Source organism: Thermobia domestica, chromosome 2 (assembly GCF_964235325.1).
Source record: "Thermobia domestica chromosome 2, izTheDome1.hap1.1, whole genome shotgun sequence".
Lineage (NCBI taxonomy): Eukaryota > Metazoa > Arthropoda > Insecta > Zygentoma > Lepismatidae > Thermobia > Thermobia domestica.
The window spans coordinates 33,297,999-33,324,333 of NC_137455.1; the positions used below are offsets into that span (position 1 = coordinate 33,297,999).

Sequence of the window (26,335 nt, forward strand, 5' to 3'; positions counted from 1 at the left end):
AGAAATGCATAAATATTGTTGAACACTATATGGATATGGGTTTAGAAGTAATTACAGTAAAAAAACTAAATACATGTAAATTCGTCGGAATCGTCATACTGCAAATTATAGATTCATTAACATATCTAATAATACTTTTGACAAAGTGGATACTTTCAAATATCTACGATCAATATCATATCATATCAGGAAGAAATTAAATGTAGACTAAAATCAGGTAATGCGTGCTATTATTCAGTTTAAAATCTTTTGTCGTTGCGAATTCTGCTGAGGAATTTGAAGCTTAAAATATATAAAACAACAATCATTCCTGTTGTCATGTATGGTTTCGAAACGTGGTCGCTTACTCTGAGGGAAGCACGTAGACAGAAAGTATTTGAGAACAATATCCTGAGACGAATATTCGGACCCAAGAGGAACGGGAATGGGAAACGGCGGAAATTTCATAAAGAGGAACTGGTCAATTTATACCATTCACCGAACATTGTTAGAGTCATCAAGTCAGAAGGCTCAGATAGGCAGGTCATGTAGCCAGAATGGAAGAAAGTAGGAACGCTTTCAACGTTTTAACTGGAAATCCAATCGGAAAATGACCATTAGGAAGACCTAAGCGCAGATGGGAGGACAATAGTAAGATGGATCTCGCAGAAATAGGAATAGAAAATAGAAACTGGATCCATTTGGCTAAGAATAGAAATCAATTGAGAGCTTTTGTGAAAGCGGCATTGAACCTCCGGCTTCCATAGGCCATAGAGTTAGTTAGTTAGTTAGTAGGCTAACTCTTTGAAGCACGGTGGTACTAATATTATACCAACTTTTATATACCACCGTGCTTCAAAGAGTCAAGGTACAGAATATCACAAATTTATCTATCAAAAAAGCGTTCTAACAGTTCTGCGCAGGGGCGGACAAAGGGCCGGGCAATCCGGGCAACTGCCCGGGGCACTACCGTCAGGGGGGCGCCAAAACGAGCCTTAGATAAATTTTATGACGTGTTTTCTCCTTATTTTTTTGGTTTATATTCTTGTAAAGTAGCGTTAATTATATCATCTTTTTCCATTCCACCATGAGAAGAGATTTTCATAGTACCAAAGGGGCAGTATCAACAAATGGAGACATGGCATATAGAAGAAATAATGGAGATGGATTTGGAATTGTTTATGGCGGACCATGCTCTTTGTGAACATTCCCAGGGAATATGAACATTTCCCAAAATTCATTTTGAAGCAAATGCGAACCGATGGAGGGTTTAAAGAGTTACTGGTAGATGCAAAAGAAATTGCAGAGATTCTCGAAATGACTTCCTATTTCCAAGTGAGTTACAATTACGACAATGGAAAACCAAACGTCACTTTGAATATGAGGATCCTTTTGAGCGCATTGCGAATCCCAAAATTTCTTTCAAAAGTAGATTTTATTTTCATGTTTTGGGTCAAACCATAAGCTCACTAGAAGAACTGTCTTGTAAGCTAAACCAGCATCATGGTTTTTTACAGCTTCAAAAATGAAGACAAGGATTCCTTGATGAAGAAATGTGCTTACCTTCAGGTGGCTTTAACAGATGAAGAGCATTGTAATATTGAGGGTTTCCAACTTCAACAGGAACTATTGGTTTTACTACTCTCCCTACTACCAGACGAAAATGCTAAAAGCCCCGTTGAACAATTAAAATACTTGACGAGTAACCAGCTGACTGAAAATTTCCCTAATGTATCAATTGCATTCAGAATTGCCCTCACTGTTCCTGTCAGTTTGGCTTCAGGTGAAAAAGAGCTTCTCAAAATTGGAAATAATCAAAAATTATTTGAAATCTACCATGTGGCAGGAGCGCCTCGTGGGACTCGCCATGATGTCTATTGAGTTCGACGTTCTTCAAGACATTGACATAGATGTCATTGTCAGGGATTTTGCAGACAAAAAAGCTCGGAAGATTACATTGTAATTGTTGTGAGGTGCTGAAAACAAATGTATTTTAAAATTGTTTAATTTGTTGCTAATTTTCAGTATTAGTGGAATTTAACATTTTATTTAGTTTTTCTTAAGTTGTGTTATGTTATCACGCCTGAGGCCAAAGTTTACAACAATACATGTATTTTTACTTGTATTTTATACTTGTATTTCAAAATCTTTGGGCAGAATGTACTTTCAATTGATACACAAGCTTCTTAAGAAAAGGAAGAAGAAATATATAAAAACGATATATCTATATAAAAATTGTAATTGCTTTGCTGTTGATATACGTTGCTGTTTTGTGTTAAAATAGAGATTCGTTGTCATAACAACGAAGTATCAATATATAATTTCGGAACCATCTTATAAAAAGCTGCAAGCACGATCTTTGAGGTGTGTATTTATTTTAGTAATTATGTGCCATAATAAAAAGGAAAATATTAAATGCAATATGAAATGTGTTACGGTGGTTTTAGTAGAATAGTTTAGATATAAATATAACTGAGGACCTTTATGTAAGTGTGGTCTTAAGTTTGCAAAATTAGGAAAACAATTTATGTAAATTATTCTAGATTTTAAGATACTATTTTTATTTAAGAAAAATATACCGACGCTTTCTCATAAAGATCACAAAATTGACTTTGATATGGTTTACTTACTTATCGAACTTCGAAAGTTAGAGGATTTCCAATAATTGATAAAACCTGTTGTAAGATTTGTTTGGCTTTTGTACAAATTCATGAGACACGTTTTATGAATGCCATGGACTTCAACTACTAGGATCTACATAAAAAGGGATGTTGTGCATAAAACACGTTCAACTTAGGTTAAATGTATTTATTAGTATTTCACATGATTAGAATAGATTGTTACATATTTGGATATGTGGTAGAATGACTCCTGATGTTAATGATTAGGAGGAAGAAAAGCAATTTACAATATAGGAGTAATCATGTCAAAATTAGTAATATTCAATAAATGCTGTTCGATATTGTTTTTGTTTATACTTATCTGTGCATAAGTAATACTAATAATAAAAATTCATGTAATTGATACCACATTAATTTGAGCATTAATTTTTCTCTTGAAAAATGTGTTTAAATTATCACTGTAATAAAATGTCCAATATAGGCTACTACTACGGGAAACGCCAAAAAGTCACTTTGCCCGGGAGAAAAGTTTACCTTGGTCCGCCTCTGGTTTTGCGGAAAACAAAAATATATAATACATCTATACGTATACTTGATCTATTTTTGATACATTTCAAATTATTTCATAACAGGGTTTGTATGTTTAATTGAATATCTTAACTACCAGGGGCAAGTTCCGGCGGTTCGCATTAATAACTACCCATTTTGTAAAGAGTCCAATCCTTCAACGAGTATAAAATAACAGGTCATCTAGATAAAAGTAGGCCATCGGATGGCGGAATATCGGTAATATAGGATAGCGGCCGAAGAAGTAGAAAAATGTAGTCTAAACATTAAATTATCTGCATGTACTGTAATAAGAAAAATTTAAAGCAATCCAACAATATTTTAACGAAGTCCCTCCAATTAAATTAAAATGTCCTTAGTTTTGATCGAAAAGTTCGTACGGAAATTTTCGTGAATATTATTACTGAATATAGCATACTAACATCATTTTACATTATAAATTTTGCTACATAAAATGATGTATCTTTACTCAGCATTCACCTCAACATGTGTGGTATGGAGGTTGATTTGCATACACCTTATATTTCAAGCATCACCAGAGATAAAATCACAGGAGGATAAGGCCAGAGAACAACCCCTTCTTAACGGTGCACTCTCCGGGGTTCATGGGGCTGCGGTGGCTCAGTGGCAGAGCTTTCACCTCTGGTGCTTAGGGTCCCGGGTTCGATCCCACCCCCCGCGAAGTGAACTTTGTGGTGGACAAACATCGTGTGCGTGGGTTTCCTCGGGGTTCTTCCGTTTCCTTCCACTTTCTTCATTCCACCATTTCATGCATTATTCATCATCACCGTCTCCTTTAGCCTAATTGGCATAACCGTGGGACGTAAAACTCAAAGATTTCATTTCTTCGGGTTTCATGCATTTCTTGTGGTGTTTGTTCGTCCTAAAATTACTGGAAGAAGCTATAAAAAAAATCACTATTCAATGTTGATTCAAAGAGCATTGGACGCACTACACGTGTCCCCAAAACTGAACCCCAAACACTAATTGTTTGGGAATGGAGAGGTGTTTCGCGCAGGATATGCAGACTCTCAGCAGATCAGTGCCGTGTAATCCGCACATTGATGTAGTCCGATAAATGAAACCACGCTTCTTTAGACATAAAGTACAGCAGAAGGTTCAAACATCAGTCTGCAGTCATTGTCAGTAACCAGTTAGAGTGCGCAATCCGCATACCTGTGTCTGGCTCCTTCAGTTCCTGGTTACTTTGTTTGGTTTTCGTTTCAGAGACTTCAGCACACGCTGACACGTTGTTTGTGATACACCGACCTGCTGAAAGAGTTTAGGATAAATTTTGCGAGCTTCGTGCCATCCTTTGCTAAATATCACGAATAATTTCCGGTGTTTGGACAATATTTGGTTTCCTCTATCCATATTCTTCACAAACTGGGTTTGACGCCATTTTTGCTCCAGGTTATGAATACAGCGTTTCGAAGGTAGTTTTGTTCGTGTGTACTTGGCAGTGAAGGTCTCTTGTGTGTTTTTAATTAACCCCGTTAGCACATATTCCTCTACTATCATAATACGCTGCTGCACGTAGAACATCATATTCTCGACGCGACGTGTTCACTAGAGGAGAACAGGCAGGGAATTCCAGTAAAAACACTGAACATCGAGGGCACACCTGCACCACATCGTGAACCAGACAGATGCAGACCCCACAAGGTTCTAAACAATTGTGCATCGAAGAGCAAAGTGGGGTCAACCAGAATTACTCAGAGAATTACACACAATTATTCCCTTGTCTCTAGTATTACCACTTCGAGCTACTTTTATTTGGGTCATCCTGTACAAATCCGGAAGTTCAAATATGTACTCAATTCTAACTTAATTATATAAAAATAATAGAACCTTCTGAATGAAGTTGGTTTAAAACTGCTTCGTTCTTCTGGGTATTTTCCTTTCAACTTAGCCAGCTAATAAAAAATCTTCCCCTTGGCATCAATTGACAATAGTGACACCATGCGACGGAACTCCGTTCCGAACGACCTTCCAGCTACTTCGCAAGTAGTTATTATGTGGATGTGCAGATGGCGGGGATGTACTACTGCTTGTGACGCTATTGCGGCAAAATAAAAACTACAACTTAATCGACAGCGACACAGTGAATGCTTATTCGATTCCATAGAAAATTATGATAAATTAGGAGTCTTCATCCCGGCGAAATTAAAATACCACTAATTTTACAGTAATTATGTGATATCTTCAAATAGATAAAAGATAATCGAAATGTGGAACAAGGACGCCCTAGACAATATTATTTTACATGAGAAACTGTTATCACGACTCACTTATCTGCTTTCGATTTCGAGCAATTTTGAAAATCGGCATTTATTTTCGCGTTTCTAAACAGCTGAAAACGGAAAGCCACCAGGTGACTTGTGATAACGGTACCTCACGCAAAATAATATTGTCTAGGGCGCTCTTGTTCCATATTTCAATTATCTTTTATCTATTCGAAGATATCAATTACAGTAAAATTAGCGGTATTTTAATTTCGCCGGGATGAAGACTCTTAATTGAAACTTCTCTTTTCTCTCCATCCATTTTTAAGAACATATTTTTTTTCTTCTCACGAATTCGAAAACACCCATCACATTATCTCTAAACATTTACCTTGGATTGGTGTGTTGGGTTGAAGCTTGAGATCCCTTTCATCAATGAAGCTATATGAGACGTGAACCTACAGCTTGAGAGATACAAACCACACGATCACCCACTGTCAATCGAAACCTTGTCTCCAACGCGTACGTTAGGCATATGCCAAGTGGGAACTTTTTAGACATAGTTCATACTCTTCTCGCAGAGGACTTGGATTCGATTCCCGATGCAAATGCATATTTTTCTCGTCCCCCACTTAACTTAAAAATACTACGTGATTTCAATGCGTGAGCTTATATATGTTTCATTTTCTAAGAATATTTTATGCGATCAAGAACCAGGAACCTCAGAGGCTCAGTGGTAGAGCGCTTACCTCTGATGCATTGGATTCCTGGTTCGATTACCGATCAAGCAAGTCCGTGGTGGACAACATCATGTCCGTAGGTTTTCTTGGGGGTACTCCCGTTCCCTCCCACAATTTAATTCCACCAATTCTCTCATCATAATTCACTTGCGTTAATCATCCATCTCCCTTATCCTAAAGGTCATGAGCGAGGGACGTTATACTCAAAGACTAAATTTCATTTCTAATGGTCGCGGTTAAGTAGATTTCAGTGGTACGGTTACATCATGAAAAGAAGTATAGATTGTAGGCAAGAAAATGGAGTAAATATTGGTCGAAACACAAGAGGAAGAACGAGAGTTAAAGATAAGTAATAAACACTATTGAAAACTGTAAATAGAATCATGGGAAATGTACGTTTATTTATATTTCCAAATTTTGTCCATTATACTGTAATTGATACTACTTGTCCCTTCTGACAGCTCGCTGTGCGTACGTGGTACTTAATGCTGTGTTGCCAGCTTTTGAGTAGGGTATTGAAACACGAAATTATTCACTGCAAATAAATCTCAGTTTTATACAATTAAATGACTCAAAAGAGAACTAAACAGAATGCTCTCAATAAGCAGCAGGTCCGCAACTCAAGTTGTCATTCGACTAAAACAATGTGCATTTGTTTATATTCAAATTGGCAACGTGCGGAAAGGGTGGAATGTTTTCCATTGCAGAGCGAGAGAAATTAGCTACTATAATTGGCTGAACGTGCTGTTGCCATAGAAACAGTTTTTCTTGCCTGATTGTTGTGACTATGTGAAGGAGGGAAAAAACAGGAAAGCAACTGTCAGATGGGACAAGTTGTATCAAATGGACTGTAGATGTCAACCATTGCAGGACATTTGCTGCCATCTAACGGTTAAATGGCTAATTTCCAGCATTCTATAGTTATACACTTTTGTTTGAATGCCAGAAACTGAGATATGGATATCCACCGTAAAAGTCACCGTAATATGTGAAAATGTTAAAGAATTCAGTTCATTAACCGCGATGACTCAGTGGTAGAGCGTTCACCTCTAGTGCATGGAGTCTCTGGTTCGAACCCAGCTCGAGGCAAGTGGACTTTGTGGTGAACAAACACCATGTGTGTGGGTTTTCTCGGAGTTATTCCGTTTTCACCCACTTTATTTATTCCATCATTGTATTCATTTCTCATCATTACCGTCTCTTTTAGCCTAGCCGACATAATCGTGGGACGTAAAACTCAAAGCTTTAGCTTCTTCATTTCGTTACCGAACTCGGCTAAAATAATCGCCCTGTCTATTGCAAAAGAACAGATTTTTTAAAAATCATTTTCTTTGAAGAGTTATTGCGAGAAGTAACGGACAAACATGCTAATATAACAATATTATAAGTTGACTTCATATTTAGTTTAGCGTCCCTTTCAGCAGCGACTCTATATGAGACGTGGACCTATTGATTAACGTGGAATCCGAACCACATGAGCTCCCGCCGGAAATCGAACCCGGGTCTCCCACGCCAAAGGCGCGTACGCTAACTGCTTAGCCACGAGGGAGTTCTATAATATTATAAGTTCCACTTGCGTGATCATAATAATAGTTTCTTTAAATGGTAAGAATTAACAAAATATTATATACAGGGTGTCTCAAAAGTCCCTTTACATAGGGTAACTGTTATTATCAGAGCTACAATAAAATGTAAGAGGAAAAAACATCTCCAAATATAATGTTTTCAATCTAAAGTGAAGGATTTTTTTTTTAAATCGAACGAGCCGTTTGGGCTGTACAATCTTTATGCGCCCAAAGTTAAATGAAAATGAAACGTTGCCATTTACCTGGTGCTGGGGAAGGGAACGACGAAACAGGAGGTGGACAAATTTAATAAGAGTATGGTGAATGGGGACATGTTGAAATGAGGTTGGCCATTGACAGGTTAGCATAACAGACAGTAACTTCATTTACTTATGTTATGAATCCAAGTAAATGGCAACATTGCATTTTCATTGAACACTGGGCGAATAAAGAGTGTACCGCCCAAATGGTTCGTCCTAATTTTAAAAAAAAATCCTTCACTTTTGATTGCAAATGTCATATTTGGAGACGGTTTTCCCACTTACATTTTGTTGTAGCTGTGATAATAACAGAGTTACCCTATGTCAGGGTACTTTTGAGACACTCTGTATGTTAGACCGACTGATCGAAAGAAATCGTTAGATATATCGTCCCCGCTTCATTGGTCGATCTAGAGGGTAAAAATTGGGGACAGCTAGAACCCAGACGATGATAGGTATGAGTTTACTGTAAACTTTCAAAAATACATAATTAAATTAATACATAAATAACAGTTTAAATTGTTTTATTACTCAAAAAACTGAGAGGGTTGGGCTCCCTGGCCCCGGGCTAGATCCACCACTGCCCTGTTTATCCGTGAAAATATAATTTAAAAGAAATTACAGAACGAAATGTTCAGTTTCCAATATTTTCTTGTGAGAAAGATGAGTTGTATGCTTCTTTGCCTCCACAGCCTCTCTCTGTCCTCTGCGAGATCTTCGGGCCCGTTAGATCATCTTTTCCCAGTGCCACAGGTTATTTGTATTCAGAGGATAATCGGTTTCAAACTTCATAGCGTGGCTGTATAAACATCAGTTTTATTTTTTTAAAAAAAACTATGCAAATATGATAATTTTGATTATGTTCGGATATTAATTATACCACACACGCTCGACTAAGCTATTCAATTAATTACGTCGGAACGCTTCTTTCAGAAGTCAAAAAACCCATTAGTAGTAAATGAGTTTTCGTTCGAGACATATCGCCCGAAAGCACTTCGTTCTTCGCCCGATAGCAACAAAAGGACGATTGACAACCGCTGCAATCAAGAAAATAATTAAAATTTCACACCAACAAATGATGAATATTACATAAGCTTTAACGTATGATATTATGATAGCTGTAAGGTAACAAACTTGTTGGTTTGGTAACAGCTGTTATGAATATTTTTTTTTCATAGTTCATATATCTTCTTCATAGTCAAAGCGTATCGTTTTCATATTGTGTATGGATTTTAATTTAGGAGGGCGAGTCAAAAACTTCTACACTGCGTTCTCAAATGTGCACAAAGACGGAAGTTCAACATGTACATATCTTTTTTCTACCAAATCACCTCCCTTGTCAATGTACTTGGTCCAGCGGGACTTAAGCTTGCATATTCCTCCCAAGAAAATGGTTTTCGGTTAATCACGAAGCCACTTTTCCACTGCTTATTATACGTCTCAGTCTGTGGGTAGAATTATGATTGACGTTGAAAGAAGACATTACCTCGTCGGTGGTAACTTGCCTATTCGCCAGAATCATCTCTCGAGCTTGCTCAAACATGTCGAAAGAATATTGTGCGAAAGAGATGTATTAAGCGTGATTCGAAAGAATACAGGTTGGCCCAAAAGTAGGTATACAGTTCCGTACTGATCAGCTCATTGTATTTTATATCATTTCTTATTGTTATCCATCAGGTAGACTTACATCTTAAGCCCGGAACAGCCGAAGCAAATAAATCCGTAAGCTAAAATGTTATACTTGATCAATGCAGGGATGTATACCTACTTTTGGGCCATATTGTATTATGAGAGTGAGATCGAGTGAACGTGATGCCGAAAGGATATCACCGTGAGGTCGCACAACACTGCGATTGACGTGATCGGGTAAGCTTGTAGCCACAATGATGTTATGAGCTTCAAGTTGAGTGAGCGTGAGTTGAAATGATCTGAGAGGGATCTCAAAATAATGTTTGAGTGAGATCGCTTGAGCGTGATTCTAAAGAATGTTATGAGAGTGAGATTGATTAGGCGTGATGTCGAAAGGATGCCAGCGTGAGGTCGGGTAGGCGTATAGGCACGAAGTTGAGTGAACGTGAGTCGAATGTCGAAAGAATGTTGTGAGAGTGAGATCGATTGAGACTGATTTGAAAGAATGTTGTGACAGTGAGATCGATTTAGCGTGATTTGAAAGAATATTGAGAGAGTGAGATTGATTAAGCCTGATGTTGAAAGGATGTCAGCGTGAGGTCGGGTAAGCGTGTAGCCATGAAGTTGAGTGAGCGTGAGCTGAATGTCGAAAGAATGTTTGTGAGAGTGAGATCGCTTGAGCGTGATTCTAAAGAATGTTGAGAGAGTGAGATTGTTAAGCATGATATCGAAAGGATGTCAGCATGAGGTCGGGAATTCGTGTAGCCACAATGATGTTGTAAGCTTGAAATTCAGTGAGCGTGAGTCGAAATGATGTTGTAAGGGAAATGTCGGAAGAATGTTATGAGAATGAGATCGATTGAGCGTGATTCGAAGGAATATTGTGAGAGTGAGATTGATTAAGCCTGATGTTGAAAGGATGAGAGCGTGAGGTCGGGTAAGCGTGTAGGCACGAAGTGGAGTGAGCGTGAGTCGAATGTCGAAAGAATGTTGTGAGAGTGAGATCAATTGAGCGTAATTTGAAAGAATGTTGTGACAGTGAGATCGTTTGATCGTGATATTTAAGAATGTTGAGAGAGTGAGATTAATTCAGCTTGAAATCGAAAGTATGTCCGGTGAGGTCGGGTAAGCGTGTGGCCACGAAATTGAGTGAGCGTGAGTCGAATGTCGAACGAATGTTGAGAGAGTGAGGTCGCTTGAGCGTGATTCTAAAGAATGTTGAGAGAGTGAAATTATGTGTGATATCGAAAGTGTGTCAGCGTGAGATCGGGATGCGTGTAGCCACAATGATGTTGTAAACTTGAAATTCAGTGAGCGTGAGTCGAAATGGTGTTTTAAGGGAAATGTCCGAAGAATGTTGTGAGAATGAGATTTGAAAGAATGTTGTGACAGGGAGATCGCTTGAGCGTGATTCTAAAGAATGTTGTAGAAGTGAGATTAATTACGTGTGATGTTGAAACGATATTAACGTGAGATCAGGAATGTGTCTAGCACAGAATTATGTTGTGAGCTTGAAATTCAGTGAGCGTGAGTCGAAATGATGTTGTAAGGGAAATGTCGGAAAAATGTTATGAGAATGAGATCGATTGAGCGTGATTCGAAAGAATGTTGTGAGAGTGAGATCGCTTGAACGTGATCCTAAAGAATGTTGAGAGAGATCGAAATGAGCGTGAGTCGAAATGATGTTGTAAGAGAAATATCGGAAGAATGTTGTGAGAATGAGATCGATTGAGCGTGATTAGAAAGAATGTTGTGACAGTGAGAGCGCTTGAGCGTGATTTTAAAGAATATTGAGAGAGTGAGATTGATTAAGCGTGATGTTGAAAGGATATCAGCATGAGATCGGGTAAAGCGTATAGCCACACTGATGTTTTGGGCTTGAAGTTGAGTAATTGTGATGACGGATCGATGACGTATAGGTGAAATTGAGTGAGAGTTAAGTTAAATTGGCCACATTTGCTTCGGACTTTTTTCAATTTTAAGAAGAAGTTCCCACTAGTAAAGGCCCTGTTTGGAATAATCAAGAGAATGTTCAGGAAATTATTCCTATTGATTTTGTAATTGGCCTTTTCTCTCCAAGGACATTATGTTCCCGTGATATCTCCTGATCTAAGATGTCCGGTATTCGAACATACCCGCACAGCACTTTACTATGCTACCTTGACAGCTATTCTACTGGAGCTTTCCACCCCATGCTTCATTTTTCTGGATGAGTACTCAGTGCAGGCCCGTATCCAGAGGGGGTCTAGGAGGGGCCGGCCCCCCCCTAAATTTTTGCTGGCCCCCTAAAAGTTTTACAGTAGGCTTGCAAAAGAACTATAATATGGTCATGAACTATCATATGGTTGGATCGGGCCCCCCTAACTTCAGCCGCCCCCCCCCTAAGTTTTTGGGCTGGCTACGGGCCTGACTCAGTGTCAAGCAGATTGTTACTAAACTAACGAAAACAAACTTTATTTTAAAAATCATTTCGGGTAAAAGCAGACGTAGCAATAGGTAGAATTATAGGGTTATAATTTATTTAAAAAAAAAAAAAAAATCCAAAATATATCCTGAAGCTATCTCTCACATAAAACTAACCTTTTTCGTTATTCCAACAGAAATAACTTACTATAGATTTCTTAATGAAATCCTATAGTTGTGTCTAATGATTTGTCAAGTATGAAAAAAATTGTAAGACCCTTTGTGGAGAAAATAACAATTTTCAACTTACATCTTTTAGTAAATTACATTCACTTTTGAAGTTAGGGACGAGAAATAGTTTAGAGAACCTCATAAAACTCTTGAATTTGGAATTTGGCCCCGATAGGTTGAAGGGCCAGGCTTCTAGATCTAAATCCATACTGAAGTAACCCAAATAAGGTCTTACAGTATGAACACTGAAGTAGCCAAATTCCGATGTAGCTATTTCAAGTACCATTAACGATACGGAAGTAATCAAATTCTGAATGTAATTATTTCACATATAGTATATACTCATGAGTAATTCACGCCAAAGAGTAATTCACGCAACTGAATTTTTAAACAATATTAAAAAAAATTTTAATCAAATTTTCAAGATGTCGAGGAAGAACTTTAAAACTCGATGATACGTTAATAAAAGCCTGCTAGAAGCATTCTTGAAATGGCAAATGTAAGAGTAAGAATGGGTTAATCCAGAAAAGTGCCAACTACGATGAATACAAGTCTGACCATTACCCCAAGCGGTCTTACATCAGTGTTGTAACCTTTATATGTTTCCGTCAGCAAGTCATTGAAAGACAATGAGAAAGTTGTATGCAAAATGGATGACTAAATAGGAACACAGTTTGACACCAAATGGAGAGATAAGACGCCCGTTGATTGAAAAGATGTGCTCCAGGATAGTGAAGACATGGGACATAGTGGATCAAGACGTAATTGTTACCAGTTCTTTTATACGACTGGAATTTCCAATGGGCTGGACGCTAATGAGAGCCATAAATGCATTATGACAGACTGAGGTAAATGAGGGTGAATCAAGGGACTGTAGTTCTGAAGCATAAGTAACCACAGTGAAATTCAGTTGAATAAATATATTTTCTCGCTGATTATTATCACATGTTAGATCCATTATTTCATCGCATAAATCACGCGCCTACTTTTAGATATTTTTAATGTTGTCAATAAGCGCATAAATTAGGCGAGTAAATACAAGTCGATTTCTGACATTAGGTATGCTGCTGGCCGAGCGAACAGACAGAAACTCATATATCACTTTTGTAAATTCGTTTTTAGCCGAAAATTCACAATTCCTTTCACTACCATGATTTTTTTAACGTTTGACCACTCAAAAGTTAAAATAAAGAAGTTACCGAATTCTGTAAACAAATCTAATAATAACCTTACTTTAAGCTAAATGAGACGTTGTCTATCACAATCAGACATTGCCTGGATTTAAACGATATATACGAGATGTGTTCAAAAAGAAACCAAACTTTTGAAATAGAGTGCCAACTCAGTGGCTCTACCTAGCGACAGGTTTAGACAACAAGTTGTCATTTGTCTCATTTCGCTATGTTCGTTAGTCGCCGAGCTCCAGCCGAGCTACAGTGAGAACATGCTTAAACTGTTTGTCGAATTAATGATACAGTGATAATAAAAGAGCTTGTGAAATTTTGCTACAAACTTAGCAAAACGTTTACAGAGACGTTTCAATTGCTTTTCAATTCGTTCAGAGTCTTATCGTCCAAAAGAAGCACGCATGAGCCAGTCAAAGATCAGGGTGATATTGGTTCCTTTTTGATCGGAAAGGCATTGTCCATCATGCATTTGTATCATGTGATCAGATGGTAAAGAAACAGTTGTACCAGAACATTTTAGTGAGGTTGAGGGATATTGCGTAGGAGAGGCCTAAATTGTGGGAAAAAAACAGACTTGGATGGTTCAGCATGGCAATGCGCCTACTCCGCTCATCAGAATTTATCTGGCAAAACATCAGGCTCTGTTGTGCCCCCATCCACCCAATTCTCCGGACCTAGCAGCAGCAGACTTTTTTTCCTGTTTCCCAAACTTAAAGTCACTTTGAAAGGAAGTCGTTTCCAAACTATAGAAGAGTTTCAGGACAATAAGACAACAGCCCTGCGCACCATCCCTGAAAGCGCATATCAGAAGGCTTTCTAAAAATGGAAGAAACGTTAGGAAAAGTATGTTGCCAGCAGAGGGGGACTGTTCTGACTAAAATATTGTGAAATGAGTAATACGGATTTTATAGTAAAAGTTTGGATTCTTTTCGAACACACCTGAAATTTCGCTCCAGAGGCCAGTCCTCAACTACTGCACCACCGTGTCTTTGTAGATCGTGTTATTGATTTACTTCGTTGCACAATTGTAGTGGCAGTAAAACTTTACCACTTTCCTAAGTCCTCATTTGTTAATTTTAAATCTTTACTGAAACATTAATTACGAATATAATGTAACCATTCCAGTTAAAACTTACGATGTTTCTAGTCTGATTTAATTACGCAATATAATGCTGCAACCCTTTACAGAGCAGAGAGGAATTCATGAGAATATTATTATTTTTTTTCAATTAACTGCTAATTTCAGATAATCTGTATGGTGGAGCCTGTAATTTACTTTATGGTACATGCTGTAGTAAAGCTTCCGAATAGTCCAACCAACTTGTACTGATCAGAAGGTCCCAAGAAAAAGAAATTTACGAACTTGAATAAAGTAAACAAAAACTGTTCATTTTGGTGGTTCATTTCAAAATCACTTTAAGGCTTGCCCTCTAACGGACATACTTAGAATATCACCTCATTCATAATGTAGGAAATAGGCAGACTGCTGCGCAAGCATAAGCTTATTTCAACACATAACAATAATCATTTACGTAAGCAGAATTTTATAAAGAGAGAGGGGTTTCAAACCCCAATTTTATATTGTTTCGGTATTGTTTATTTACGGAATCTGTAGCTCCTTTTAGAAAAGGTTTATATATTTCTACCAAGGATCTTATAAAATAGAGGATCTGCCCTTACAACAAAATTTTGAAGCCATACGTCACATTTTCGCCACCCCTACTCTGCCCACTCCGCCCAATTAGATCGCAATGTTTTGAGCCAACACTCATGGCGGAAACGAAAGTAGCCAATCAGACGATGGCAGATACGAGAGTAGCCAATCAGACGTGCCGATGCTCGGTTGTTTTTTGGCTTCATCGATTTAATAGGATGAAGATACATATGGGCAGATCCTCTATTTATAACATCCTTGATTTCTACTATACTGCCCAGTGGCGTGTGATGCTGTTTCCGATCGGGGAACAGGTCATGAATAGTAATACACCCATCGACATTGTCAATATAAGGCAATATTAGCATGCATTTAACACAGGAAACATTATGTTTATGGATTTTCTCGGAGTTCTTCCGTTTCAGCCCATGTTCTCACTCCACGAATTATTTTATAACCATCCATGTTCTTTAGCCTAAATGACGTAATCGTGGGGCGTTAAAGACTTCATTTTATTTTTACACATGCTCGGCCAATACTGCTTCTGATAGATTTCCAGTAACATATAAGAATCATGGAAATAATTTTTCCATATGTGAAGTGTTCAAAGTTGCTACACATATTTTCTGAAGTAATGTTGCGAAAAAGGGAAAACTGAAAATTTCATGCCTTATTTCGTTAAACATTTCCTCTGCTACAGAGCTACTTACTTACAACATTTTGAAGTTTATTGTAAGTTCTAGAAAACAGTTGCGTCCAATAAAATGGTTTGCAACTTTCTAATCGTATATTACGATCAAATTCAGCAATTCAATGTATTTGTTCTTGTACATTGACTTGTTGCCCTCCCTGCTTTTGCATAATCAGACATTTTCTATTTATGTTTGCTTTTACATGCTTATTTAAAAAAAAAAAATCTCGTAGAGATGTTGATAGTCTACTTGACCGTCAATACTTGTATAATCAAATGTCTTTATTCAGTACTTGGATGGATGGCACACACTATTTACAAACAAACATTTTTAGAAAATCAAGATGACTAATACGGCAATTCTATCACTTGATGAACACTCAGTTAACCGTAGAATTATGGTGACTACTTAGAAAATGCCTAGTGTAAAATTTTATTTTTGCTTTAAATTCTGTAAGGTAGGTCTGCCATTTAAAATAACCGTACATTATCACAAAGACCAGTGAACAAAAAGGACACAATTTCATTGGATCTATCGTACACTGTCTGGTTCATTTCTGTGCAAGATGAAATTTCCGAATTCGTGAACCTAGAACAACTACCGCCAGTGGCGTATTTATGGGGGATTCCGGGCTTAAGTCCCCCCCGAAATTTTATGTATTACTTTTAAAGTAAATGAAATATCTTGCAGCATTTTCACATTTCCAAGAATAGAGCCAGCAAACCCCCCGAAAACAAAATTGTAAATACGCCACTGATAAAACTTACCTGTTCCGTTGCCATCTTATTTGCACAAGTTTAACAAGCAATATGGAAACCTAAGCCTTCTCCAGGTATTTATGAAAAAGTAATACAATATCGCATACAATGTTATACAAAAGATTGAACATTTCTTTTTATTCCTTAGCAAACGAAAATTACATAAATAACATGAACTGTATGAAACCTTGGATACCACTATGCCAAATACCAAGGATCTTATAAAATAGAGGATCTGCCCTTACAACAAAATCTTGAAGCCATACGTCACAGTTTAGCCACCCCTACTCTGCCCACTCCACCCAATAGGATCGCAATGTTTTGAGCCAACAATTATGGTGGAAACGAAAGTAGTAAATCAGACGTGCCGATGCTCGGTTGTGTTTTGGCTTCATCGGTTTAATAGGATGAAGATACATATGGGCAGATCCTCTATTTATAACATCCTTGCCAAATACGGTGAATGGAACAGGTCAAGCACACAGCTTCTTCCGTTCCTCACTATATTCGTGTCTGCTTGCATGTTTTTTTTTTTCACGCGCTACCCTAGCCAACTCACAAGGAAGCAAGTGACGTTAGATTTACATCGAAGTTGCACCACCCGAGTGTGACATAATGTCACGTGGTATTATCATGGGGTCGAGGTGGAACAAACCGCGTCCTCCGGGGCTTCTAACGCCCTTCGCTCGCTCAGCTGTATTTCGTAACGTAAGTAAATCACTTTTTATGCATTATATATTACGTACAAGGGTAAATTAGTATTATTTTTTCAATCTTATTTTAATGATAAAAGTATTATGAAAATTTAAAAAATAAATAACTTTCCTTGGGCCGGGTTTGAATCCACGCCAAAAGCGATCGGCAGCTGGCTTTTAAATGCTACGTGGCGAGAAACGAATAACTTCAACCAATCAGAACCGTGTATTTAGCTCCTAAGGCTAGGATCAAGCGTGCTGTCTGGGTCTGCTTGGGTTTATTCGGAAGAAAGCATTCTTCACTACTTATAACAACTGAATGTTGAATGGCGTTGCACCCTTGCAGAACAGACGATATGCAACTTGAATGCCGTAAGACAGCGAACGGACATTTTCCCTTAGAAAATGCAGAGTTTAGAATTATACAAATCTCACTTGGAGATGCACAAAAGGGGAGGAAACAGGCCACGGAGAAATATTCCCTCTGTTCCGTGGAGAAATCGCTACTGATACTGACAAATATTACGGTAACCAATCCAAGCCTACTAAGAGTTCGTCATTAAAATACAAGTCCTTAAAAAATGCAATGGTATATAGATCACTTCAATTACACATTTTGGGTGTGTTATAGAAGATATTCGGTACATGTTAGAAGGAACACACATAATTTTGCTTAGAAACAAATAAAATGCTTTAAATTGAATTTAATTTGGTACATAAAATTACAACTCATATATACTTTTGAGTCAATTTAAAAGTAAAATTCTGTGGAAGATTAAAAGTTTTCTTTTCTAAATCTGGATTTAGTGTTCTAAAAATAACTTCCGTCTTGATGCAGTGGGAAAAGTATGAAATTTTCCACACCCCAACTAAAGTTTTTAAATATTTCTTTACGGTTTTTTCTTTAAAACAATCAATGAGGAAAAAAACAAACAAACTAATGATTGATTTTGGTCTTGAATTGAAATTTAAAAGCGAGGGACGGAGGAACACACATCACACACTCGTATGGTTCTGGAATCTATATTCAATACCAAGAAAAGTCTATTTAGTGGCCTGTTCGGACTTAACTGCTCGGAGAGAAATGTTGCAATACTGTGTCCCAAGCCCGTATCCAGGGGCGTGTAGGGGGCCGGCCCCACCTAAATTTTTGCTGGCCCCCTAAAATTTTCACGGTAGGCTTGCAAATGAAATGTAATACGGTTGGTAATACCCCCTAACTTCAGCCACCCCCTTCCTACATTTTTGGGCTGGCTACCGATCCGCTATGTCCCCTAAGAATTATACCACATTTCAAATCTTAGCTACTTGACAACACAAACAGATCAAATATGAGACTTCTCTACCCAAAAGAATAAATACTCTTCAAGTGTAATTCCATTAATTTGCCTAGAAAATTTTCTGTAGGTTTGTTATTGAAACATGGAATGATAAAATAACTAATAACAAAAGAAGGAATGATACAATAACTAATAACTACCCAATAAGGTTGACTCAATATCAAAAATACAAAGATGCATGCCAGGCAGATGTATCTAATAGGTAAGAATATAGAAGATTTGAAAATGTCCACCACAACCAAATTAAATAGTCAAAATATATAAGAGAAAAGGGGATCTAATAAGAAAATATGAAAATACTGCCAACTGCTCTACATTACCATAATTCATAAAATCAGGAAAATGCATAAAGAATCTACGATAAACCATGCATTATCTTTAAAAGGGAAAATACTGTGTATATTGTACCAACAAAGTAGTTAAAATACTGTTTATAGATGACACTACCAAGGCATTCTCTGGGAAAGCTACTGCAGGCAAAGATACTGAGGACATTACAAAAGATGAGAGAAATTTCTACATACTTGAGAGCATTTATTATAGATGAAAATCAATTTTTTACCTTCCTCAAAGTCATAATCGTCGCTTCCTGGTGGACGGGTAACCTCTGGAAGTGAAATATAAATACTTAAGTAATAAATATTGAAGATAACAATACACTAAGAAATTAACATATATCAACATCAATAGGTACCACATTTTATTTATTAGTAAATGGCTTTGTATATACACCTAATCAAGTTGATGAACCCAACGTTCTACCAGTGTCTCGGTGTCTGGCGTGTTAACATGTTCGATATCCCTAAAATTTACCACATACAAAAAATCCTTGTTATTTGTAGTTTCCTTGTGGCCAGTGTGATTCTTTCAGAGAAAATGTTCCGGGAAGCACACTTAGTATTTGGAGGGACACAAATTATTTTCAATCGGTACTATTCTATTTATTATATTAAACACGTATTATTTTGGTTACCTCCGGGGAGACACTCTCAGAGATCGGGATGGCACTGGCCCCCAAAAACATGTCTGGAAGAAACACTGCTTGTGGCGTTCATTCCTTAGGCTCAAAAGACCCGGTTCAGTATCCAGTGGCTGCCTATCTCGTTCAGATTCCACGTTCAAATGTAAAACATATCATATATCCTTGATGCGCAACAGATACTTCAAATTCAAACCAAACTAATATTGTGACTTGTATATACATTCAAAATTTCAACCGTCATCCCTATAACAAAAATATCTTTGAAAACAATACATGTTTCAGTTTTACGTCCCACGATTATACCCTGTAGACTAAAGGAGACAGTAAATGATTACGAAGGAGTTGCTGAAATAAGAATCTGGGAAGAGAGAGGAGAAACTCGAGAAAACCACTCATATGATGTTACGGAGTTCTCCAACACTAACTCTTATGGTTTGAGATCGAATTAGGATTTCTTCTACCAGAAGTGTCAGTCATCATGGCTCCAATCTTGTGTTTTTCTAAACCTTCCTTGTAGCTAAAGGATTAGTGTTTGCGCTTTCGCAGCCGGAGTCCCAGCTTCAATTCCCATTAATAGCATATTTGGTTTGGATTTCTCATTAAGATGAAGGACCATGTTTTATATAGCCTCGGTAATAAAAAGCTGCTGCATCAAAGTCAAACAAACAAACCAAAATTTGTGATTCATAACATTTAAGACACCGTATATCTTATATAATAAAATAACATTTAAGACACCGTATATCTTATATAATAAAATGTTTGTATGCTCTTCTACTTCGAGGCAACTGTAGGGAATAAATCATAGGTTGTCTTAGAGTAATGTTCTTTAGAGTACTGCAGAAGCTTCTCAAGTTAGACAACCTAAACGGCTCTACTATAATCGAAGTGCACTTCTTTCAGACAATATGAAGAAGCTTCTCAAATTAGACAACCTAAACGGTTCTACTATGATCGGAGTGCACTTCTTTCAGACAATATGAAGAAGCTTCTCAAGTTAGACAACCTAAACGGTTCTACTATAATCGAAGTGCACTTCTTTCAGACAATATGAAGAAACTTCTCAAATTAGACAACCTAAACGGTTCTACTATGATCGGAGTGCACTTCTTTCAGACAATATGAAGAAGCTTCTCAAGTTAGACAACCTAAACGGTTCTACTATAATCGAAGTGCACTTCTTTCAGACAATATGAAGAAGCTTCTCAAGTTAGACAACCTAAACGGCTCTACTATAATCGAAGTGCACTTCTTTCAGACAATATGAAGAAGCTTCTCAAGTTAGACAACCTAAACGGTTCTACTATAATCGAAGTGCACTTCTTTCAGACAATATGAAGAAGCTTCTCAAGTTAGACAACCTAAACGGCTCTACTATAATCGAAGTGCACTTCTTTCAGACAATATGAAGAAGCTTCTCAAGTTAGACAACCTAAACGGCTCTACTATAATCGAAGTGCACTTCTTTCAGACAATATGAAGAAGCTTCTCAAGTTAGACAACCTAAACGGTTCTACTATAATCGAAGTGCACTTCTTTCAGACAATATGAAGAAGCTTCTCAAGTTAGACAACCTAAACGGCTCTACTATAATCGAAGTGCACTTCTTTCAGACAATATGAAGAAGCTTCTCAAGTTAGACAACCTAAACGGTTCTACTATGATCGGAGTGCACTTCTTTCAGACAATATGAAGAAGCTTCTCAAGTTAGACAACCTAAACGGTTCTACTATAATCGAAGTGCACTTCTTTCAGACAATATGAAGAAGCTTCTCAAATTAGACAACCTAAACGGTTCTACTATGATCGGAGTGCACTTCTTTCAGACAATATGAAGAAGCTTCTCAAGTTAGACAACCTAAACGGCTCTATTATGATCGAAGTGCACTTCTTTCAGACAATATGAAGAAGCTTCTCAAGTTAGACAACCTAAACGGCTCTACTATAATCGAAGTGCACTTCTTTCAGACAATATGAAGAAACTTCTCAAATTAGACAACCTAAACGGTTCTACTATGATCGGAGTGCACTTCTTTCAGACAATATGAAGAAGCTTCTTAAGTTAGACAACCTAAACGGCTCTACTATGATCGAAGTGCACTTCTTTCAGACAATATGAAGAAGCTTCTCAAGTTAGACAACCTAAACGGTTCTACTATGATCGGAGTGTACTTCTTTCAGACAATATGAAGAAGCTTCTCAAGTTAGACAACCTAAACGGCTCTACTATGATCGAACTGCACTTCTTTCAGACAATATGAAGAAGCTTCTCAAATTAGACAACCTAAACGGCTCTACTATAATCGAAGTGCAATTCTTTCAGACAATATGAAGAAGCTTCTCAAATTAGACAACCTAAACGGTTCTACTATGATCGGAGTGCACTTCTATCAGACAATATGAAGAAGCTTCTCAAGTTAGACAACCTAAACGGTTCTACTATGATCGGAGTGCACTTCTTTCAGACAATATGAAGAAGCTTCTCAAGTTAGACAACCTAAACGGCTCTACTATGATCGGAGTGCACTTCTTTCAGACAATATGAAGAAGCTTCTCAAGTTAGACAACCTAAACGGTTCTACTATGATCGGAGTGCACTTCTTTCAGCCAACATGAAGAATGGGCAGTTCCGTTAGCTTAGATAGGTTAAAAAAATCTTTATCCTTTTGATTTTTCTCGAATCTGATAAAACTGGACGTGATTCTCTCAGGCTCACAATCAGTATTTTCCAACCTGATGCTCTGTGATGTCTCAGTCTGCTCTAGTCTGCTTCTCCCGTTCACAGTAAATCCATGGTACTGTCGTTTCCAACTCAGTGATTCATAATTTGCTCCTCTCGTTCTTAGTAAACTCGTAGACCAGTTACTTCCAACGTGATACTTTCTGATTTCTTAGTCTGGTTGCTTCTCCCATTCTCAGTAGATCCACAGATCTGTCACTTCCAACTCGATGCTCTGAGATGTCTTAACCTGCTTCTCTCATTATCAGTAATCCCATATATCAGTCGTTTCCAACTCAATGTTCTGCGTCCTTTTAGTCTGCTTCTCTTATTTACAGTAAATTCATGAACCAGTCATTTCCAGCTCAATGCTGTGTGACATCATTTTCTTCTCTCATTTTCAGTGAATTTTTAGTTCATCCATTTTCAACTTAATGGTTTATGACACCCTAGTTTCCTTCTCTTATTTTCATTAAATTCATAGACCAGCCATTTCCAACTAAGTGCTCTGTGACATAATAATTTGCTTCTCTCATTCTCAGTAATCCCATAGTTCAACTATTTTCAACTCAATGCTTTGTGACATCATAATTTGATTTTCTCATTCTCAGTAAACCCATAGATCAGTCATTTTCAACTCAATGCTTTGTGATATCATAATTTACTTCTCTCGTTCTCAGCAAAACCCATAGATTAGTCATTTCCACTCAATATTTTGTGACGTTATAATTCGTTTCTCTCGTTCTCAGTAAATCTAAAGATCTTAGTATGTTTCTTCCATCCTCAGGAAACTCAACAAGCATAAAAGGCACATAAGAAACTAACGTTACAAAAACAGAATGGGCAATCAAGAAAAAACATTAATGATGAAATTGATGTATTGCATGAACATTACATATGAATTTTTAACTACTCATACACTGGTAACATTTCTCAACACTTGGGAAACCCAATTCCTCAAGTTCTTGCATCTTATTGGTTCTCGGTTGCTGATTCATCTCGACCTGTAAGACATCTTCTGGCATCATACATCGGCTAGACAGAATTGACTACCCTTGTCACAACTAGATTTTGCTGCAGTTTGCCACATCATTGTTATTGCTGGTTTATTTCATTTCAGTATCGTGGAGATTCGCACGTGATTAACAGAGAAGTTATGGGTTGCCAAATGACTTTGGTACAACGGTCATGTTCGTTATTTATTATTAACAACGAAGATAGTGAGAAGACCATTGCGTTGCTCTGCGGTTATTGGCAGTGGGGTCTCATGAGGTAAGTCACATCGGTAAAAATTTTACTCTTATTCCTTAAAACTAAGGGAAATAAACTTACCTAATGTTCTAATTCATGCATTCAAGATGAAGTTTTCTCACATGGATAAGTTTTCTTCCGGTAGTTTGGAGCTATGAAAAAATATTTTTTATCGATGTGACTTCTTCCGAGAGCCGTCACTAATTAACGCCACAATTAAGTTAGTCTAAGTCAACTTCAGTCGCTTGAGGTAACTATTTACGTGCTTTGAAGGCCGCAGAATGTGTTTCCAAATGAATATGACATACAGTTTCTAGCAGTAGGTCTAGGGCTGAATCATATCAGTCTTGAGCTCCGTAAGTAACATTTATAAATTTATTACAAATTATTGGTAATTTCTAACTTTACTTATTCTTGCTCCAGCAATTGGTCATTTCATTTCTTAAATAGACTCTACATAAAAGCAGATCATTAATCTCGTAATTTGAGAGCAGAACATCATGTAACAGGAGACTTAATTGAAAAAAGAAATCGTGTCTGATATAGCTTCAGTGGTGAAAAGGTTAGTCTGATCTGATATAGCTTCAGAGGTGAAAAGGGAAGTCTGATCTGATACAGCCTCAGTAGCGATAGGGAATTCTGATCTGATATAGCATCAGCGGTGGAAAAGGAAGTCTGATCTGATATAGCCTCAGTGGTGAAATGGGAAGTTTAATCTGATATAGCCTCAGTGGTAAAAAGGGAAGTCTGATCTGATATAGCTTCAGTGGTGAAAAGGGAAGCCTGATCTGATATAGACTCAGTAGTGAAAGGAAATTCTGATCTGATATAGCCTCAGTGATGAAAAGGGAAACCTGATCTGATACAGCCTCAGTAGTGAAATGGGAAGTTTAATCTGACATAGCTTGAGTGGTAAAAAGGGAAGTCTGATCTGATATGGCCTCAGTGGTGAAATGGGAAGTTTAATCTGATATAGTCTCACTGGTGAATAGGGAAGTCTGATCTGATATAGCTTCAGAGGTGAAAAGGGAAGACTGATCTGATACAGCCTCAGTAGTGAAAGGGAATTCTGATCTAATACAGCCTCAGTGGTGAAATGGGAAGTTTAATCTGTTATAGTCTCACTGGTGAATAGGGAAGTCTGATCTGATATAGCTTCAGTGGTGAAAAGGGAAGCCTGATCTGATATAGCCTCAGTGATGAAAAGGGAAGTAACAAAATCAGTCAACAATGTACTGAACTTTTACGCAAAGATGTTTGTTTTTGTAACATTACTATCTCAAATACCATAACACTAGAATTGTATACATCTACTATCATGCACTAAATTATTGTTGAATATAATTTCAGTTCTATTATTTAATATTAATAAAATACAGTATTTATCATTAGACTTATCTATTTATACTTAATATTAGGTGCAGTGCATTGATACATAAGTAAATGTTAGCTAAGTTAGAAATTAACTTAATAAAAATAAAGTACAACTTATAATCTTTCTACCAAACTAAAATGGTTCTATTTCTAATATGTGTGACAATTTTAACTACAATTATAGGTCTACTTACTGATCAATTAAGTACAGAATATTAGCTACTATTACGTCGTATTTGTTAAAATAGTTTGTTTTTATAATACATTAGCGTGCATATTAAAATGCAGCCATATATTGCAATGCATCTCTTTCTACATGTTTTACCTTGAAACTCGTACGTTGCAATATCTCCCCGTCTGGGATATTCTGAAAGTGTGGAAATGATCATTAGATTCTTTAAATTAAACATGCAGATTATCATACGAATATAAACGAGTTGTTCACCATCTTTTATAAGAGTTAAGTCATCTTCTTCTATATTGGGTGTTCTAAAAAAATGGCCCCCACGGGTAACAGAGCATTATTATTCAGGGTCAACATAAAGTGAAAATGCTATATAATGATATACTCTCCGGGACTTCCTTCAGATAATATGCGGAAACAAAATTTCACTATGTGGCAACGTCGCAGATTAACTTGGAATATTAGCATTGCTTCTCGTGTCCATCAAGTAGTTACATCGATTGCTACGCTAATAAGTTTTGCTAGCGTCAAAGTCTATTTACTTTAACTACTATCTGGAAAGAATCGATGTAACTATTTGACAGATTGGTAGATCTTTTCTGAAGTTCTTTATGTATCTGTTATGTTGCCACATAGTGTAATTTGCATCTCCAGACGAGGACCCGGAAGGTATACAAATATATATATATATATATATATATATATATATATATATATGCTCTGTAGGCGTCATGCTCTTAAAATGACGACCCATCAAAGATACGGTGCCCAAATACGGACTAATATTTTGAAACTTTTTTCCTACAAATCACCTTTTTAGATTATCTTACAATTGTTTACTGTAAAACTTAAAACACTATTGGAAACTAACATATTTTATATTTTTTTCATTAACACAAATATAATAAATCATGCAATTAAATTAAATATATTAAATCTAATAAAAAAAAACCTGGAATAGTAAAATGAAACATGTTTTAAAAACATAACCTACTTTATTAACAGTAACTAAAATATACGTTATATGATGAAAACACAATTCTTTTTGCCCAAAATTTTAGCGATTCCCGACTCGGAAATTTTCGGGCAGTTCCATAACCTGTCAAATACGAACATTTTTCTATTTCATGCTTTGTACGATTCGGACACGGACATGGACCCAAAAATACAAACAGTCCGCACAAAATACGGACATATGGCAACCCTATAAATATTTTACCCCATTGTTTTATACAGCAAATTAATTGTTCTTGTGTTGTTTTTATTTTATTTTATTTTA

At 37.0% G+C, this 26,335-nt stretch overlaps 1 protein-coding gene across 11 annotated transcripts in view; it reads right to left on the reverse strand.

Moving 5' to 3' along the window:
• The window catches only part of LOC145671339 (uncharacterized), a 530,261-nt gene that overhangs the window by 230,775 nt on the left and 273,151 nt on the right, over positions 1-26,335 (reverse strand). For 6 of the 11 annotated variants that reach the window (XM_081740371.1, XM_081740381.1, XM_081740399.1 and 3 more), the window contains 2 exons: positions 25,198-25,239; positions 19,109-19,153 (listed from right to left, as the gene is read on the reverse strand). The exons of 2 other annotated variants lie outside the window; for them this stretch is intronic. In XM_081740371.1, coding sequence (XP_081596497.1) covers positions 19,109-19,153; positions 25,198-25,239 — 87 coding nt within the window. The remainder of the gene's footprint in view (positions 1-19,108; positions 19,154-25,197; positions 25,240-26,335) is intronic. 3 more of the 11 variants (XM_081740409.1, XM_081740442.1, XM_081740434.1) reach the window with 2 other exon arrangements.